At 36.4% G+C, this 14,920-nt stretch overlaps 1 protein-coding gene across 11 annotated transcripts in view; it reads right to left on the bottom strand.

The window, feature by feature from the left end:
- Adam22 (ADAM metallopeptidase domain 22) overlaps nt 1-14,920 on the bottom strand; it is a 255,202-nt gene that overhangs the window by 58,285 nt on the left and 181,997 nt on the right. For all 11 annotated transcript variants that reach the window (XM_045160147.1, XM_045160149.1, XM_045160150.1 and 8 more), the window contains exons 18-22: nt 11,846-11,926; nt 8,848-8,898; nt 8,667-8,730; nt 5,245-5,350; nt 2,358-2,477 (exon numbers count right to left, since the gene is read on the bottom strand). In XM_045160147.1, coding sequence (XP_045016082.1) covers nt 2,358-2,477; nt 5,245-5,350; nt 8,667-8,730; nt 8,848-8,898; nt 11,846-11,926 — 422 coding nt within the window. The remainder of the gene's footprint in view (nt 1-2,357; nt 2,478-5,244; nt 5,351-8,666; nt 8,731-8,847; nt 8,899-11,845; nt 11,927-14,920) is intronic.

Here is a 14,920-nt window from a genome sequence, read left to right as displayed (position 1 = left end):
ATATGGTATTCATAAATGGAAAAAAATAAAAATTTATGTTTATCAAAATCATACATGTAGAACCAGGTGTGGTGGCGCATGCCTTTAATCCCAGCACTTGGGAGGCAGAGATAAGAGGACCACCATGAGTTCAAGGCCACCCTGAGACTACATAGTGAATTCCAGGTCAGCCTGGACCAGAGGGAGACCCTACCTCGAAAACCAAAAGAAGAAAAAAAAAATCATGCATGTATGTAGAACCAAATAAATCAACTAGTTTCCTAAATGAAATAAAGCAGTCATACCCCACCACACACAGCACATAGTTCCCTGGAGAAAGCTATTTTCTACTCTTGATTAGTTCTTTATTATCTATAAATGTTCCTTTAAATAAATAATGAGTTTGTATTACTCTTTTTTAGATTTTTTAGATTATCAACTGACTTCCCTGTATTAAATCTGAACATTTATCTCCTTTGCTCTTTCCCTCCTTCACTGCCCTCATGATTTTTCCTTTCCTCTACCCTTTTAACCAAAAGCTTATATAATCAGTAACAACTACTCCTCCTCCTACTTCAGCCTTGTGTGCTGTGACTATACATGTGATTACATGTCTGACTTTGGTCTGATATTTTGGAATACTATTTTAATTTGTAAATATTTTTCCACTGTCTTCTGACTCCCAGTGGCCTAATGATAAATCGTAAACTACTCTAATCTGTATACCTTTGTTTTCCCTACTCTGTAGAAACTGTGAGGAATTATATTTTTTGTCCTTCAGTTCTAAGCTTTCATAATGCTGCTTAGATCTTCCTCTTGTGAGTCTGTTAGCTTGGAAATTCAGTGAATACTATATAACATACCTGTAATCCCAGCACTTTGTAAACTAAGGTAGGAGGATTGGGAGTTCAAGGATGTTCTGGACAACAAAACAAGATCCTGCCTCAAAAGAAATATATGACCACAATAACAAAAACCAGAAGCCAGGTGTGGTGGTATACACACCTTCAATGTCAGCACTTGGAAGGATGAGGTAGGAGGATCATTGTTAAGTTTGAGGCCAGCCTGGGTTACAAAGTGAGAGTCATGTCAGCCTGGTCTAGAGAAACCCTGCTTCAAAACCAAATCAAGCAAAATAAAATAACAACAACAAAAAAACTGAAGTACTTGGATTCTAGAGTTACTTCTTAATATTTTCTCTGTTTTTTATTTATATTCTAATTTGTTAACTTTTTCTCTTCTATTTCCTTGTTTTTTTCCTCTATTTTCAGAAAGATAATTTTAACTATTGACTTTCATTTTTGATTATATTTTTAATTTCTAGCAGCACTTTTTTTTTCTTCTCTATATGTCTTATTTATTTGTTTATTTATGGGAAGCAGACAGAGTGAGAGAGAGAGAATGGGTGTGTCAGGACCTTTATCCACTGCAAACAAACTCTAGACACATGCACCAGCTTGTACATCTGGCCTACATGGGAACTGGGGAATTGAACCTGAGTCATTAGGTTTTGCAGGCAAGTGCCTTAACCACTAATCCATCTCTCCAGCTTCCTGATTTCATTTTAATAGTTCCTGTTTTCTTGTTTCAAGACAAAGTTTCTTGTTACTCTTAATTATTAAGGGGTTTTCTGACTGCCCCTGTTTTCTTTTTTTTTTGTTTGTTTGTTTTGTTTTTTTTATGGTGGAGACCATATTTACCTGTCTGCTAGTCTACACGTACTTAAGTTGAGACACCAAGAAGATGACTTGGCATTCTGACTGAGAATCTTGAAGGTGGACCACTTATATAAACCCTGTTATAAATACTGACAGCTTTCTTTTCCCTGTGCAAAGCCCAAATCTTCCAGGTGGGGGCAATCTTCTTTGTAGGTAGATGAGCTGGGAAAGTAATCTGTGCATCTGACAGTTTTTCATTTATCTTCCTTATTTCAACCCCCTCCCCAAATTCCTTTTCTCCCTCACACAGCCATGTTCCTTATGTATTTGAAAACTTTGCTGTTGCTCTTTTGCCTTTCTGTGCTTTCCTGTGGAGACATATGTCAACTCTAACAAAATTTCATTTTGGTGGAATTTCTGAACAAAGCAATAGTAGATGCAGACATTTAATGGTTGATTTTACCTACATAGGAAATGCAAAATAAACCGTTGAGGATTGTATTAACCAACTAAGCAACATTCCAACAACCACATAATACTCCACAGTCCATAATTCTTATCTTCTTTTCATTTCTAGTCTGTTGAGATTTACTCAATCACCTCTATGGACTAGATTTTACTTCAGTTTACTAACATGGACATGAACTGAAAACAGAAATAGTTCTAAGCTATTTTCCTAGGAAAATAATTGATGTTCTCATGGAAAGATTCAATAATTACCTGCAGTTTAATGTTCTTCCCTGCTGCATAACCAAAGTGGATGTGATTTCACCATCAAGTTCTCCAAGCCTTGGGATATTGCCAATATTGGTGCATAAAAGGTAACCACAAAGCACATCCCTGTTTTAAAAGAGCATCAATTATTTACTTTCTTTCCCAGATGATATAGCAAATCATGTGCATTTGGAATAACAATCTTCTCTTATGTTAGCATTTTGTCTTTCATCAACTACATTCCTTACTTGTATGCCAAGCAAAATAAAGTGAGCAAAATTTATTTGGCTGCTTTAAGTGTCTTCTTGGAAGATCATATTGGTGAGCCAGAATCCTGGGTAGTTTAGTTTGTCCTTTGCTGACCACTGGTTTAAGTATTTATCTAAAGAAAATTATCCATCCAAAACACTTTTGTAGGAACATTTGTTTATGATAGGTTGCTGGATATAAGATAGATTTTTAGTAGTTAATAAATATGAGTGACTTTTGGATGAGTATTCTTTTGTAATATAGATCTTTCTGCAAATTGCAAACGGTCTCTGAAAATCAAGGAAATTATATAGTTTATATTTAATAGGCTCCCAATCACAAAAGCTCACTATCCCTTCTTTAATACATTTCTAACTTCCACTCTATCATAAATGACTATAACTAAATTAGAAGATATTTTACTAGAAATAAATACTATTGTAAATATCTTTTATATCTAACTCATTTCAATGATCAAGACAGACAACATTTAGTGTTTTTTTTATTTTAGAGAGAGAGAGAATTGGCACATCAGGGCTCAGCCCTGAAATCAAACTCCAGATGCTTATGCCACCTAGTGGGCTGTGCAATATTGCGCTTGTCTCACCTTTGTGCTTCTGGCTTACATGGAATCTGGAGAGTCAAACAAGGGTCTTTAAACTTTGCTAAGCCATCACTCCCACCCAATACAATATTTGTTTAAATATCTTGTAAAAATTGACTAGTAAACCATCAAAATTACATATGAAAATATCAGACTTTCTCAAACAGATAATAGAAACAATAAAGATTTACATTTATCATGAGCATAGGAAGGTATTAATTTTTACTTTAAAATATTTTCAATGGGGCTGGATAGATGGCTTAGTGGCCAAGGTGCTTGCTCACAAACCCAAAGGAACCAGGTTCACTTCCCCAGGACCCACATAAGCCAGATGCCCAAGGTGGCACATGCATCTGGAGTTTGTTTGCAGTGGCTAAAGGTCCTGACACACCCATATTCATTCTCTCTCTCTCTCTCTCTCTCCTCTCTCTCTCAAATAAATAAAAAGAAAATATTTTTTAAAAACGTTTGCTGGATGTGGTGGCACATTCCTTTAATCCAAGTTCTTGGGAGGCAGAGGTAAAGAGGATCACCTTGGTTTCAAGGCCACCTTGAGACTACATAGCAAATTCCAGGCCAGCCTGGGCTGGAATGAAACCCTATCTTGAAAAAACTATATACGTGTGTGTGTGTGTGTGTGTGTGTGTGTGTGTGTGTGTAATGTATCAATATATAGGTATGGATATATATAATAAATGTTCTAAATGTTCCATATCTCATGAGCAAAAAGATTTTTTCAAAATGAAGATGAATTATTTAACTTTTTAGTTTCATTTATGTGTATTAACTCTTTTAATTTAGAATATATAACAAAAATTATACATGATTTTTACCCTCAAGGAGATTATACTAAGATAAATCACAAACACAAACGAGTATAAAATTCAGAATACAGAACAAGAGCCATAAGAATGGCCTAAAGGTTTGTGAGAGTTCAGAGGTAAAGAAAGAAATAATCTGTTTCTAGAACAAATTAGGAAATAATTTACAGAGAGTATTGGTATTTCCAATTGGGCTTTGAAAACTGGATAAATTTTCCACTGGTGATGGTGTGGCTGTGAAAATTGCATCTAAGGAATGAATAGCATGAACACAGGAAAGGGCGATGAATAAGGATTGTAAGAATTTGTAGACTTTGGAAGAACAAAGAAAAAAACAAAAACAAAGCAAAGCAAGTTGGCGCAATTCATGAAAGAGGCACCAAGCTAATGCATTTTACTTGTCAGATAAGTCCAGGGACATTCAGCAAAGTAGTTAAGAACAGCAGTTTGAAATCAGACTGCCTGAATTTTAATTCTATTTCTACTCTTAGCTACATGACATTGGGCAAATTCACTGACTCTACCTGCTTCTTCACACACAAAATGAGAGGACTGCCACACAGATTAAGTAGCATGTCTTAGAAGTTATAATGTATAGATGCAGTGTGCAGTCACAACAGCACTCAGTACATGTGGGGCAGTTTTGACTCCTTGTTAGCTCTGTGAAACTAGTGGAAATTGAACAAATAATTGACACTGAAAAGGATACTGAGAGTTTTCTGGTGATCCTCTGCTAGGGGAATTATGTAATAGTTGGAAGTGCTATAAGTCTAAGTTGGGGCAACAGCAATAGCAACGAAAAGATTAAAACAGTCAGTGGGAGGCAAAATTGAAGAATGACTTTGATTTGACATTGAGATGCTTAGTGAAACAAAGACAGTTTATAAAGGCCAGAGCTTTACAAATGCTAATTAATACATTCAACAGCATTATGTACATCTTATTGTGGCTCCAATTTTGGTTGCTCTTCAGATGCTATCTAGGTGAGAAAGCTCTGTCAAGTGCAGAGATGACCCAGACCTCAGGAGAGAGGTCTTGGTGTATGTCCCATTTTGGAGCCTGTGTGATGTGGTAGCTCTGGGAAGTGAAGAGGTGAGCAGCAAGAAAAGCAAGCCTTGCAGGATCCAAAAAACAAGACTCTACTGTTCACTCAAAAAAAAAAAAAAAATTACATGGCAATTTGCTGAAAATGAATTCTGGGCTAATATTGCCACCTCACCGTTTATTGCACTGTATCCAGGTATCTTTGTCTTTCCCACAGTTTCCCTTCTCAGTGCCCTCGATGTTCAGTTTCTCATAGCAATACTTGTCCGATGCCATCACCTCTGAAGCAGAACATAATTTTCTATCAGCGATAGAGGTAACATGTGAGCTCTTCAAAAGGTTTGTGGTAAGGGAAACTGGAATGTAAGGACTTCCCTTGCTATGTTGCTATCATTGATAAACAGAAAGTGACCCAATGGATTACAACAGTTCTCTTAGATCATTAACATCCATGGATCAGCTACATTTTTCATGGCTGCTCATTTGAAGTTGAAAAACAAGTATATTTAGATCTCTGATGGGATTTAGGCCATCGTCTGTAAAAATACTCCTCAAGATTAGGCTACTAACTAGGGGGTGTTTATATGAGTCCTTAAATAAGCACCTCAAGCTTGAATGTCAGTGCCAAATGCATGAAATTCTCAATCAGCAAACTTTATTCATAAAACATCGCTTTTATTAAAAATGCTGTGTGATATAATTAGATTCAAGAAACAGTGGCATAATTTCTACCTTGCTTACTAATTCTTAACAACTATCAAAAACAACCTCATTTTGCTTTTAAGTGGGATTGAATTCCTGTTAAATCTCTGAAACACGAGTTAACATTTGAAAGTATGCCAGCCTCTTTGCAAGTTTTGATTTTTTCTGAAGCCAGGGTTTTTTTATAGTGATCTGAGAGTAATGATTTTGCAGCCAGGTATGGTGGCACAACCTGTAACCACAGTACTTGGGAGATCGAGGCAGGAGGTTCAAGAGCTCAAGGTCATATAACTCCCAGTACTAGCAGGTGGCTATCATCCACAATAAGCTTTTGATCAAAGAGATCTACAAGGTTTCCTAAAAAAAAAAAAGACAGATTTCTGTCAGAGTACTTGATGACCCATCAAAGGTTAGTGGTAAGACCTTACTGCTGAAGACACCATATGCTGTTGGCACATAACATGGAGTGACATGGCTGGAAGCTAGAAGAGAATCAGTCCCCATACAGTGCATGTAGTGCCAGAAGGTGCTACATGGGTAACCAGCAAATAACCTATCGTGATGCTCACACAAGTGCATTTATGGTGCACAGCCATGGTGGGAAACCAGCTCCTCTTGATTTGGCTAAATGATCTGCTCAGTGGAACAGAACCCATAACTGGAGATGGGAAACAAGTCAGAACCATATCCAAAAATGAACCCGCTCTCCATTATCAACCTACCACCAATCGTGGGCTACAAGAGAGCCTACACCTCTTAAATTTTCCCTAAAAAAATAATGGTTATCCCATTTATCTGGTGCTACCTTTACTCGCTGTCAGAGGATCTGCTTCTCTTTTTCAGATAGACTCAGATCCTAAGGAGAGAACCACCCTATCATACCTCAAAAGGGCCCCAGCTGAAACTAAGAATAATTGGCGAAACAAGCAAGGGTGCCATTTTCTTGGTGAACCTGGTACCAGTACAAGGGTGAAGGAAATAGACACAGAGAAAATCAACTTCTACCAAATCAGGTATCCAGAGACACAGAGGCTCCCAAGACCTCATCACTGGAGCAGACCTAAAATGAACCCAACATGGCTCAGGGAAACTTGCGGAACAGGGGGCAGAAAGAATGTCAGAACCATACGTTGGGTCATGATACATAGGGACATTTCCTCCTACACATAACTGATGACTAACCCCACAATGCATGACCATATACCCTAAGTAGGAGGGTCCAAGTGGAGGAGAAAGGACAGGGAGGAGGCTAACAATGGTACCAACTTGACTGTATTCACTGAATACAAAACTAATAATAAAAAAAAAAAAGTTCAAGGTCATCTTCAGCTATACAGCAAGTTTGAGGTCAGCCCGAGCTACATGAAATTTTACAAAAAAATAAAAATTGAACAACAGCAACAAAAAATTTCTGTAAACCAGTCAAATGACCCTGTCATTTGACAAGGCAGTATACATTAAGCGCCCCTCACTAAAACATCCAAAATGATTCATATTCCACAAGTTTTTGAGTGGTAATATAATACCAAATGTAGAAAGTTCCATGACCTGATTTCAAGTAGTAAGTTTGAGTCAAAATACAGGTATACTAAAAATATTAAAACTTTTATATAAAATCACCTTCAGGATATATAGTATAAAGTACATATGAAACAATGGACTTTTTGCTTAGACCCATCCTGAAGATGTCACATTATCTATGTGCAAATATCCCCAAATTATATAAAATCTGAAACACTTTTGGTATTTGAGTATTTGGTATTTGAAATGAGGACTACTCAATCTGTATATATTAAATGCTTAATTATGCTGATGGCTTCCTACTTCTTACTGCCAGCTGCTATTTTTGCTAAAAGGAAGAGATTAAAGCAATATCTTTATATTTAGAGTACAAATCTGCATGATTGAATTATCTTCCCATCTCAATGCTTTTCAAAAAAAAATTTAAAAACATATACTTCCTCTTTTGAGAGGACTGCAACCATCATTTATTATACTTAAGAACAATTATTTTTAAAGTTTTTTCCAATATAAGTTATCTTCCAAAAGAGTGTAAAATGAGTCAGACATGGTAGTATATGCCTATATTCCCCACACTTGTAAGACTGATGTAGGAGGCTTGCAAGTTCAAGGTCTGTCTAGCTTATATATACAGTCTGGGTTACATTGTAATTCCCTATCTGAAAAAGCTTTAAAAACAATAACAATAGCAACAAAAATAGTTTAGAATAAAAACTACTTCCAAAACTGTTGTCTAGTAATATTTCTATAAAACATATTATGCAGCATTTAAACATAAATTTAAATATAATTTAAGCCATGTTATTCAAATACAAATATTATATATATTTTTTTCTTTGAAACAGGCAGGTTTTGAAGGGAATAACATTAAAATTTCCTTTGTATGAAGAAAAGCAGAAGGTCACCTATAATTAGGGAAGTCAGCTATAATTTAAGATAGTTGAGAATAAAAAGGCAATTCTAGCTAAAATGCTCAGGTCTAAGAAAAGGATATTCTACTCAGAGACCATGTCCACCCCATGTGCTGAACAAGACCATATGGGAACTTTTGCTCAAAGGCACTGAGCTGAGGAGCCAAAATCTAGACCTGCTCCCTTTCCTGAGCTATGCACCCAGGCATGGTTCACGTGTCTGGCAGCAAAAGGCGCCTTCTATCTTATCCATAGGCTCTGCCAACTTTCCAGGATGTGTGGGGCTGCATCTTCTCAAAGAAGGTACTTTTCTCTATTTCTAGAAAAGCAATCCTGCCCAAACCTGCAGTAGTTTTGAGAAGTCCTTACTCATAAATCAGTCAACCATTTTCTTCTGACCAGATGTCCTTACAGAATCTGTGAGTCCCTCTGTAATAATAACCAGGCCACATGATTCACTTACTTTGCCCCCAGATGTATTTGCATTGTCTATCCCTGGTTTTGCACCTTCCTCCAAAGCAAATTCCCTAAAATTAGAAAACAAATATCCAATAGTGATGTAATATCTACTTATGTTAGGTGAAAAAGAAATATGACTAGAAATTATGTATGCTACATGTAAAATGGATGTTAAAATAGCCTACCTGAGAACTATCACATGAATATCCATCCATTTTATGAACATTAGGGGCACACTAGGAGAAAAGAGCAAACTATGAACCAAACTCAAGCAAAATGTCAGGCAGACATAATTTCTTTAATGTTTTCATTGAAAAAAGTCATGTCTGATAACACCTAATCTCTTAAATCATTGACATTAGAAGGACAAGATCAAGAGGAAGCAAGCATTAATATAATTGCTACATTTCCCCTCCCACCTAAAAACATGAACCTATCAGAGGCAAAGATAGCTAATTATATAGCAACAAATGGAAAGAACTCATTTGGATAGGTTGAGTAAATGGTATATTTCAGAGCAAAAAAAAAAAAAAACAAAAAAAAAAAAACAGTAAAACAAACAACAAAAAAAGGGCATAAAACAAAGGCAAGGATTACATCTTCACAGGGGAACCAGTAAGATCAGATTCCTCCTTTTTCACATGAGAAACAATGCAGTCCTTTCACTTCACATAATGATTCAAATAGAAGTTTCTTTTGACAATTAACCTTGGGAAAAAATGCTATATTTTATAAAACCATTCTTTTTTCCTTGAAACAACTATAAAATTATGAAAAATTCTTATAAGAATATAAACAGATATCAATTTTAAAATGTATTCCCATGATGATATAAAATGTATAATTATATAGTCATTTGGAAAAAGTTAATAAATATGAAAAGTTAGGTAAAAGCACAACAAAAAAATCATTCCCCAGCTAAAAGAAGCTACTTCAACCTTCTAGTAAATATTATCTCTAACTATTCCATGAAAATTAGTTTTAAACAGTACAGTTAAATAGATAACATCCTATATTCTATTTCTCTGTTTTACTTTGTCATATAAATTTTCTTATATCAAAATGTTTTATAGATAACAGTTTTAATGAACACAACACATTATTTTAAGCTAATAATATACTCAAATATATAGTTATTTCTAATTCATTTAATGCAAGAACATAAAACTCTTGACTTTGGATTTAGGATTGTATAAAAAATCCTGCTTATTTATAAACACATTACTCTAATAGAATTTCTACCTAGGAACCTTCAAAGTAATTATTCATTGAATTCTAGTCATCATTAGTTATTAGCCTAGGAAACACTGCAATTACACAGTAAAAAAGGGAGAATACTTTTATTTTAAAAATCTCTTTGTATGACTCCTTTATAACAATGAAATGGCTGACTCCTTCTCTGGAGGAGCATACATCTAATATACAGTCCTTGTCCTACCACTGAATTTCAGTTTCTATGGTTGTGTTAAATAATATTCATCCCTTATAAAACTCAGTTCCAATTTATGTTATGTATGAATAACTGCATAATATACACCTTTGAAACTAGTGCTTCGGTCAGCTGGTATCTGGGCAAGTAACAGATGCCCTTCATAATCAGTGACCTACTATGTCTCTTTTTTCAAAGTCTGTCAGTGAGTAGTCATTGCCCATCTGTTTATTCAATTTACAACACAAACATAAAGCATGTGGTTATATTCCTCCTTGCTTCTGGTGATACTGTGTGACAGAAAGACTGGCCAATAAAGATAAAAATGTAAGAGCTAGGGGTATAGCCCAATGGTAGAAAACTTCCCTGGCATGCACTAGGCCCTGGGGTAGATTCCAAGCAACACACACAAAAAAAAATGCTGAAAAATATTTGAAAGGTCATGACACCAGACATAAAATTCACATGCATATAAAAGGAGTTATTGCAGAAAAATATCTAAGGGACTAATTCTAAAGATGAAGTCACATGGGTATACTGAAGGTACATCCACTAACATCAATAAAGAAGGTGTGTCATAACTAGCAAAGAGGCCTCAGAGGCAGTGTTGCCAGCAATACATTTTACATGCATACTTTCACATCCCACAGAGACAGTGAGTGGCATTAAGAACACAGGATCAGCTATTGAGAGTGGATCCAAACTTAGGAAAGGTAACAATGCAGTAAAGCATACAACTGATGCTCACTGTGTCATAAGGTTTCAAGAAAGTAGCAAGTACATTTCAAACTACTGATAAATATTTTATAAAAAAACAAAAATAGGGCTGGAGAGATGGCTTAGTGGTTAAGCGCTTGCCTGTGAAGCCTAAGGACCCCGGTTCGAGGCTCAGTTCCCCAGGTCCCACGTTAGCCAGATGCACAAGGGGGTGCACGCGTCTGGAGTTTGTTTGCAGAGGCTGGAAGCCCTGGCACGCCCATTCTCTCTCTCTCCCTCTGTCTTTCTCTCTCTGTCTGTCACTCTCAAATAAATAAATAAATAAATAAATAAATAAATAAATAAATAAATAAATTTAAAAAACAAAAATAATTTTCAATGTAGCTGTTTTAACTTACTAAATATTAGCTTATTTCATTTCTCTATACATTTAAAACCATCAATGAGAGAATTTTTTATGCTTGGGCAAAAATTTTTAAAGATCACAAACAACTATAAATTTTCCATTCATTAAGACTACAGCACATCCCTTCCTTTGTACATGAAGACAGTTCATTTAGAAATAGTGAGCACTCATCTGTTTCTAGTTCCCCTAAAAGTAAATGCTATTAAATTCAAAGACAGATATTCATGATAGAGGTGATGTCTCTAGCTCAGATGAATAAAAGTCAAGAAAGAGAAAGGGTCCCCTCTCAGAGCCCATAGCTCTACAGATATTCTCTTGTTTCAGGGCAGTCTTTTTGTTTATTCATTTACTAAGTAGACAGCAATGACTTTTACTCTATAATTAAAACCAAAACCAAAATATTTAAGGCATTCATGCAGTTGTAGGTTAGCTCTACATCAAGGCCAAATTATGTTTAACACCTATTCAAGATTCAATTACTGAAACAAATTCCTTTAAAAAAATGAAGAGAAAAAGAGAGAGAGAGTAGTATGAAAGTGATACATGAGCATCTTGTCTATTTACATTTCTCCTGGGGGAATATGCTCCCATGTCTCCTAACAGAGCTTGGAGTAATTATCTTATAAATTACCTGACTTGAATTTCCCGAGCATGTTTCATGAATATCACAATCATTTACTGCTTCTCGGCATACAGTCCCCATAGGCTGAAACTAAAATGAACAAAATTGAATGTGTAAAGTCATGAAAGGATCAAAGGTGCTCACAGAGCCATCTAAAACAAGCAAAATGAAAATTGTTTGGATAGGAATACCTTGAATCATTGTAAGGTGATAGATAGTTTGTGAAAACAGTTATTGAAAACAAATGCCATTTTCATAGCTTTAGGAGACAGTTTTTTGTGTGTATGAGAACTAACTTCCACAATTGTCACACATGAGCTTCATGATATCCTCTGAAATTGGGACAGTGCTTAATGGTACACTCCACAAGCACAAGGCCACCTGACTTCTACACATTCTTCCTGCCAAACAGCTTTGAGATTTAGGCTTTAGCCTTCATTTTTATTGATATTTTTATTATATAACTTCCCACCAACCCCCCCCCCCACACACACACACACCTTCTGCTTTATTTGCCAAAAACTAGAAAGTTACACTCTGGGCTAAGTCACTAAAGTTAGACTTTTTAGCAAAGTTATTTCCTCCCAAGCTTTCCTTTCCCTCCTGCACTGCCTCATCTTTACAAAGATTTAAATCCTGGTCTTGTACTCTTTTTCATTTTCTTCTTTTTTTGTGTGTGTTTTTTGAGGTAAGATCTTGCTCTAGCCAAGACCTACCTAGAATTCACTATGTCATCTAAGGCTGGCCTCAAATTCAGAGCAATCCTCCTACCTTGGCCTCCAGAGTGCTGGGCTTAAAGGCATGTGTCTTTTGTTCTTTTCCAATATATGTCCTATGGACAAGTGTTTGGGGTTTCATTTTTACTTCTTTGTTTTCAATCACCTCAAAAACTTCTTGAATTGTCAAATAAACCTTTAACCTCTTTGGATTTATAAGTTACAGGACAGAGCAGAAACGGGACTCATAAAGCTAGCATGCTTATCCTTCCTTCTTCAAATTCTCTCATTGTTCCATTCAAAATGCTGACATCAGAGACTGCACCACTCTATGTTTGTCCTTGGCTCACACAAGTATACATAGTATTGTAGTGCCCTACTTTTTTTTTCCTTGTAGTGCCCCTACTTCTATGGGAAGCCTACAGATACGAGTCTCTTGCTGCTCTCAGATCATGTGCGGGCTAACTCCAATCAATATTTTTAGTAGATACAAACAAATTTTGCGTTCATTCATGTATTTGCTAAGCATTTAGCATAAACTGGGCACAGCAGCAACTGAAAATTCAACAAAGAACAAAACACAATAACTTGCCCATAAGCAGATTGTGTTATATTGGTGGGAATGGGGATACATATGCGATAAAAAGCAAAATAAATTAATTTTACATGTTCTTGTTCTGTTCTTGAAAATTGAAGGAAGACACAATTTTCAAGTGTCTAATAAATAGATTTGAAGTAGTTTAGATGAGTATAGTCAAGAATTTCCAGGAAACTTTGGAAAGAAAGTACAATAAAGGCAAACATACTTTGTGTGCTGAGATACAGCAGTAAGTGAATCAATCAATGTCCCTACCCTATTGGAACTTACAATGTATGGAGGGAAAAAATAAGCAAGTAAGTGAACTACTTGTATGTATAAAGTTTTATTAGAACAGAGAAACATAGGTTTGTTTCTGTATTTTCAATTGCTGTTTTCAAAAAGCAGAACTAGAAAACCACAGGAGACAATGGTTCATAAGAACTAAGTTATTTACTATCTAGCCTTTCACATTAAGTGTTTGCCATTAAATGTTGCCTCATGCAATCTTCTATTTACCCTCCTCCACTCATTCTTCTGCCTCTAGGTCTTGTAAGAGTTAGGGTGAGGGGAAGGTAGAAAAAGTAACAAAAAATATTTTGGTTAGTAGCTTACTTTTTAGGATAGTGGTTAATGATGCACTTTGATTTTATGTATTTTATTCCTTTCCTACTTATTCCTTGTAATGACTATTATGTTATAGATTCTAATTATGTAAGTTGAAGACAAAGGTATAATAACGTGTATTTTACATGTAAGCAGATTTAAAACATATAGGTGGGGTTGGAGAGATGGCTTAGTGGTTTAGGTGCTTGCCTGCAAACCCTAAGGATGCAGGTTCAATTCCCCAGTATCTACGTAAAGCCAGATGCACAAGGTGGCACATGCATCTGGAGATATATGCAGTAGCTAGAGGACCTGACATAACCATTTTCTATCTGTCCCTCTCCTCCACCCCCCTCAAATAAATAACTAAAAAAAAAAAAAAGGTGTAAGCTAAATGGTTCATTGCTCATGGCCCTTGCAGCAGTTGGAGAAGCTGGCACAGGAAGCGGGTGTAGCAGCCAAAATGATAGAATATGCTACATATGCAGTTTCATCTTCCCTTGGAGGATGCTTCAGAGAGGTCTTCTAGGGCCTTTCTTGTCTTAAAAGGCTTCCAGAGAAATGGTGGTAGCGTGGAAATGACGGGGCCTGCTCTCAGCAGATCTGGGATATGGTCACGGCCCAGCTAAGCCTTCTTAGCAGAGCAAGCCTCTGCTGCTGCACTTGGGACCAGAATCTCTCAATTGTCATGATAAGGACAATAATACCTATCCCAAAAATGTCCTTATAAGCATTATCTAAGACAGTGGCCTCATAAGGGGTAATTTTGCCCCTTCAGGGGCCATCGGGCAATGTCTGGAGACACATTTGGTTGTCAACTGGGAGAGTTGCTTCTAAAATCTAATGGGGGCTGGAGAGATGGCTTAGTGGTTAAGCGCTTGCCTGTGAAGCCTAAGGACCCTGGTTCGAGGCTCAGTTCCCCAGGACCCATGTTAGCCAGATGCACAAGGGGGCACACACATCTGGAGTTCGTTTGCAGTGGCTGGAAGCCCTGGCACGCCTGTTCTCAATCTCTCTCTCTCTGTCTCTTTCTCTCTCTCTCTCTCTCTGTCACTCTCAAATAAATAAATTAAAAATGAACAAAAAAAAAACTTTTTAAAAATAAAATCTAATGGGAACAACCCAGGGAAGCTTCTGTGCACATGTACAAGACAGACTTGTATAACAAAGTGATCCAGCCAAACC

This window comes from Jaculus jaculus, chromosome 10 (assembly GCF_020740685.1).
Source record: "Jaculus jaculus isolate mJacJac1 chromosome 10, mJacJac1.mat.Y.cur, whole genome shotgun sequence".
Classification (NCBI taxonomy): domain Eukaryota; kingdom Metazoa; phylum Chordata; class Mammalia; order Rodentia; family Dipodidae; genus Jaculus; species Jaculus jaculus.
Note: the sequence above shows the minus strand (reverse complement) of the source record. Positions and strands in the feature narration are given on the sequence as shown.